The sequence below is a fragment of the Mytilus californianus genome, unplaced genomic scaffold (assembly GCF_021869535.1).
Source record: "Mytilus californianus isolate M0D057914Y unplaced genomic scaffold, xbMytCali1.0.p SCAF_1, whole genome shotgun sequence".
Classification (NCBI taxonomy): domain Eukaryota; kingdom Metazoa; phylum Mollusca; class Bivalvia; order Mytilida; family Mytilidae; genus Mytilus; species Mytilus californianus.
This window is the reverse complement of record NW_026262581.1, coordinates 135,242,489-135,248,604: the sequence shown is the minus strand read 5'-3', so window position 1 is coordinate 135,248,604 and position 6,116 is coordinate 135,242,489. Positions and strand designations below refer to the sequence as shown.

The 6,116-nt window shown below is 30.9% G+C and overlaps 1 protein-coding gene across 1 annotated transcript in view; it reads left to right on the top strand.

Annotated features, from left to right (window-relative positions):
- The first annotated feature begins 429 nt into the window (after positions 1-429).
- LOC127735639 (cyclin-G-associated kinase-like) overlaps positions 430-6,116 on the top strand; it is a 50,577-nt gene continuing 44,890 nt past the window's right edge. The window contains exon 1 of the mRNA XM_052245875.1: positions 430-625. Within this exon, the coding sequence (XP_052101835.1) occupies positions 493-625 (133 nt within the window). The 5' untranslated portion in view covers positions 430-492. The remainder of the gene's footprint in view (positions 626-6,116) is intronic.

Here is a 6,116-nt window from a genome sequence, read left to right as displayed (position 1 = left end):
AGAAAAATCATCATGCATCTAAGACTAAAATATCAATTAGTACACATCCAACATCCAATGGCTTTAGTGTAAAGACGTCATAAATAATATCTAGTACCACATTTTTGAGGTTATTTCTTCATAGATAGAAAAAAATACTACAGTTATCCCGTAATAGTTTTTTGTTGGTATGTATAGAACTTTATTTTTTATTAACTGAAAAGAATTTGTGTTCTTTTCCGTATAATCTTCAATTGGTTGTTTTGTGGTTATATGGCATCTCATAAAGTCGTAACTCATTTCATTTTCCATTTATCATTTATATTGATACTCTTGGCTTTATTTAAAAATCAAATGACTATTTGATATCTAATTGCTCACTATACAGTAGAACGAGAATACTTTCATTAGCTGTTTATGATTATCGCAAATTGAGTTACTTCCGGCAAATTGACGTCACCTCTCTACGCCTGTCACAATGTCCAGATAGTCTAAATCATAAAGTAATAAGAAATGACAGACTTTTTTAAGTCGGCGTTTGGGATAATAAGTGGTGGTGGTCCCGGTGGTGCTGAGAATGATTTTGTTGGTCAAATGGTGGAGCTGGGAAATCAGAAACTCCGTGTGAAAAGGGTCATTGCAGAAGGTAACTTTATCAACATAACACTCTTTGAGCACAGTGTACGTTTCTTTAAAAAAACGATAAGAGAAATCAAATTTCATGCATTGCAGTGTCAGAAATCTTCTTGTTGGGCGCATCTTTTGTCTCTACGTTGGGTGAATTTACAATTGAAGCTGTAGTTAAGAAATAATTTTCAATGCCATGCCGATGGAATAATTAAAATCATCAATGATAATATACCAAGTAAAATGACAAAATCTAAATATACAAATCCCTGGGCAAATAAAGAAATTGATAGTTCATGTAAAAAACAAAGACGAGCATTTAATTAAGCTAAAAAAACTGGGAAACAAATCCACAAAGATAAATACATAAAGCTTAAAGCAACAGCTCAAAGAGAAATTAGGAAAGCCCAAAGTAAATATATGGAAGAAATCATAATTCCACAACTGGAGGAAAAACCAAAATCATTTTGGCAATATATAAAAGGGAAAAAGACTGAAACATCAGGAGTCTCACCTTTGAGAGGTAAATATGGATTACTTTATAGTGATCCACAAACACAATCAAATATTTTAAATGAACAATTTAAAAGTGCATTTACTAAAGAAGACAAAACTTCAATGCCACATAAACCTAAAAGTCCCTACCCCACCATGCCAGATATAACCATTAATATCAATGGCATAATTAAACTCCTTAAAAATATAAACCCCCATAAAGCTAGTGGGCCTGATAATATCCCTGCTATTTTCCTTAATAAACTCTCAGAAGAGATATCCCCCTTCCTTGTATTCTTTTTTCAAAAATCCATAAATGATGGAAAAAATCCCAGAAGAGTGGAAACACAGTCATACAACTATGCCCAAGAATTTGCATCAAAATGATGTTGGATGGAAAATCAGCTTATCACCAACACCACTTAGAAAACACAAAATTTTCAAATAAATTTGTCACTCCAATTATAAGTTTGTTAGTTGATGAATACCACATGTTTAGTTTTCTTGATAATTGGTGGTAATTATTGCATGAATGAATTAATAGTAAAATACCAGTTGAATTGTACAAGAACCAAACTATGTTACATGTAAATGCACTAACTAGAGTTTTCAATATTTGTTTTGACTCTGGTAAAGTTCCAATAATGTGGTCAAAAGGGATTATAACGCCTATTCCGAAAAGCTCAACATCAGATCCGAGGGATCCCTTGTCGTATCGTGGTATAACTTTGGCACCAGTTTCCTACAAACTGTATTGTGGAGTATTGAACTCACGACTAACATATAAGCTTGATGATATTGACTTCCTATGTGACGAACAAAACGGTTTTAGAAAAGGTCGTAGTACTGTCGACCATTTAAGTACACTGTCTACTATTATAGAAACTAGAAAGCTTCGTAAACAATCAACATATGTGGCATTCATTGACTTCAAAAAAGCTTACGATTGGATAAATAGAAATTTATTATTTTGTAAATTAAAAACAATTGGTATTAGTTCTAAAATGTTGAAGTCACTTTATTCTCTTTATAACAATGTACAGTCTTGTGTTAAAGTAAATGGTAACTTGACAGATTGGTTTGATGTAAATTGTGGTCTAAAACAAGGGTGTATCCTTTCGCCTTTGTTATTTAATATTTATATAAATGATCTTGTTGATGAGGTTAAGAAATTGAATATAGGTATAGACATTGAAAATCATAAAGTTAACATGTTGTTATCTGCAGATGATCTTGTTTTTATCACTGAGAGTGAGGGTGATTTACAAAAAATATTAGATGTTTTAAATATATGGTGTTGTACTAATGACCTTACTGTCAATTTAGAAAAATCTAAAATAGTACATTTTAGAACACAGTCTGTATCTAGATCAAATTTTTCATTTTTGTTTAATGGTAACAATATTGATATTGTTTCCCAATACACATATATAGGTTTATTGTTTACTGAGCATTTAAGCTATGATAATATGGCAAAAGCAGTTGCTAAAGCCGCTAGTAGATCGTTGGGTCTGTTGATATCTAAATGTAAAGCTAACGGTGGTTTTCAATATTGTACATTTACAAAATTATTTGATACACTTGTATGGTCTGTAATAGATTATGGTGCCTCTATATGGGGAACAAGTGATTTTTCATGTATAAATAGTATTAAAAATAGAGCCATGCGTTTTTTCATGGGTGTAGGAAAATACACACCTAATATGTCTTTGTATGGTGACATGGGCTGGATGCCGTGCAAAATCAAACAGTGGACTAGTGTTTTTAGAAACTGGACACGATTTAATAAAATGAATGATAATAGAGTAAATAAAAAAGTGTATATATGGGGTAACACATGTAAAAAAGTAAAAAATTGGCATTTTAGAGTAAAAAATAAGTTTAAAGAACTTGATATGGAATATTTGTGCAATGGTGATATTTTGAACAAGGATTTAATTAAGAATATTGAAAATGTATGTTTTGAAAAATTTAAGGAAGAATGGTATGACAAAATTATTTCAGATGATAAAAATAAATTACGTACATATAGAATGTTTAAAAATGTATATGGTGTAGAAAATTATTTGATTTTTAATATACCAGGTAGATACAGGAGTGCTTTAGCCAAATTTAGATGTGGCGTAGCACCAATCAGAATTGAAACTGGTCGTTATGAAAATATTGATATTGAAAATAGATTATGTTTTAACTGTAGTGATGACGTTGAAGATGAAAAACATGTTTTGTTAAACTGTCCTGTATATTCAGATATTCGTAATGTTATTTTTAACCATGCTAGTATTGTTGATGAGAATTTTTTACATATGTCTGATAATGAAAAATTTATATTTCTTTTTACAAATGAAAATATGGTATTTTATACTGCCAAAATCTGCTATGAAATTTTAATAAAGCGAAAATGTATTTTATACTCATGATAGTTGACTTGTATTTGTATTATAATTTAAGAAAAATTGTTTTATAGTCTCTCATAACTCTTTATAGAGTGGCTCTTGTTGTTAACTTGTGTTTTAAAAAGTGTATATTTTATATGTAACAAGTGGTGAGACTTTAATAAAGTATTTGTCTTGTCTTGTCTTGTCTTACAAATGTGAATATTTAGTTAATTACAAATGTAAACATGTAATACAAATTAAAAATTATAAGAAGACAAATAAAAATTTCAATTTTTTTAATAATGTATAGGGAATTATAACATCACAAACTTTCCTTCATCATTTTTAATATTTAATTTCCATGAGTAGTTATTAAAATGTTAAAATAATCAAAATTTCAATTAATTTCATTGTTCTTGTTCTGGAATGGTAATATCAGAAACTGGACACATTGTGTATTATCATCTATACTGTTATTACAAACTCAGTTTTTTGTTTTAAACATCTGTTTGTTAAGTATTATTATCTGACCCTTTATCAGCATCAGGTGACAGATTTACAGCTTTAGTTAACCATTTTATAATTGAGAGAAGATATGAAAATTTCACTCTGTAGGGTTTGGATTCAAGACTGAACAGGCAAATGTTGTGCCAATTTTTAAAAAGGGAGATAAGCATAATGCAATTAACTATAGACTGGTTTCTTTAACGGCTATATGTTGTAAGGTTTTAGAACACTTCTTAACAAGTAACATTAGAAAACATTTAGATTTAAATAATATTTTAAATGATTGCCAACATGGCTTTAGGAGTAAACGTTCCTGTGAAGCACAACTTGTTATCAGCATCCAGGACATAGCCAAATACTTGGCAGAAGGTAATCAAGTTGATGCAATACTTTTAGATTTTTCTAAAGCTTTTGATAAGGTCCCCCATGAAAGGTTAATAACAAAGCTTAATTATTATGGTATACAGGAAAATAACTTACTTTGGATAAAAGATTTTTTGTCAAACAGGCAACAGCAAGTCCTGCTTAACGTGTTCAATCTTCCAAATTAGCTGTTGACTCTGGTGTTCCTCAGGTTACAGTATTAGGCCCAACTTTATTCTTGTTATTCATAAACGACCTACCTGAGCATGTCTCCTGTAAGGTTCGTCTTTTTGCTGACGACTGTTTACTTTATGAAACATCAAATAATATAAATGAGTCTCAAGCACTCCAAAAAAATCTATCAAGCCTTGAAATTTGGGAATCTGAATGGCAAATGAAATTTAATCCTGAAAAATACTATGTCATAAATATTTCTAAAAAGTTGAAAACTAATTTATTTCAATATCAATTACATAACCATGTACTTGAATCTGTCAAAGACAGCAAGTATCTAGGAGTTACAATAAGCAATGATCTTGATTGGGGGCCCATATTAATAATATAACTTCAAAGGCATATAAAACACTAGGATTTTTACGTAGAAACATGAAAAATTGTACGCATAAGGTTAAAAACTTTACGTACACATCACTAGTGCGTCCGACCATCGAGAACTCCTCACCAGTTTGGGATCCGTACAAACAAAGCCAAATAAACAAAATTGAGCAGATACAGCGTAAGGCAGCAAGATATGTTTTTAATGACTATAACGATAGATCACCAGGTGCTGTCACTGGTATGTTAAACAAACTAAAATGGGAAAACTTGCAATCCCGTAGAACAAAAGCTAAGCTTGTCTTGATTTATAAGATTAATTGGGGGGTTGGTCGAAGTCACTAATGACGTCCTGACACAATCTGACAGGCGAACTAGAGGCCTACATAAATTTCGACATATATATACAAATAAAGACTTTTTTAAATCATCTTTTTTCCCCAAGTACTATTGCTGTCTGGAACGATCTCCCAGAAACAATTTGCATGTCACCCTCCCTAGAATCCTTCAAAGGTGGTATCTCCACCTTAACATTTGGAGGTTCTAGCCTGGCTAATTAATTAGTGTATTTAAGCCACTGTACATAATGTGAATATGTTTAACATTAAGCTACAACTAATGTTATTATAAATTGTAATTGAATTGTGGCAAATATTTTTATCTTATTATAACAAAATTTTCGACATCCATTTGCATGTACATAGCGCCACAATTCCGGGATATTCCACACTCCGGCACCAGAGTCTTTCCCGTACCAGGAAGAAGAAAGAAGATTTTATTATTTTTAACATGGGTAGGCATTTGTCAATATCTTTATACGGAGCGTTAGCAAGGTGTAAAATGTTGACATATATAATGCCTTCCCATGTTAAAATGAGCATAGAGCATGGCATAATAGAATTATTTCAATTCTAATAGGAAAATTTAGAATTTTTATCCTTTGAAGCGTTATCGCGTCTGTGCGCTCCGAACACACGTTAGCACCCCACACGTTTCCCCCAGGGTTTTTTGCACCCTATTTTTATACAAATACTGGTTGAATTATTAAATATTTTCTAGATGTTTTTATCAAAATATTTAAATTCTTTAAAAATTCTGGAATTTTTTAATGAGTTTTTTTTTTGTGATTTGATGATTAATTATTAAATGCCAATTATGTATGTTTACTGTTAATTGGTAGTTACAAAGCCAAATTCGATATAATTGTTCTGT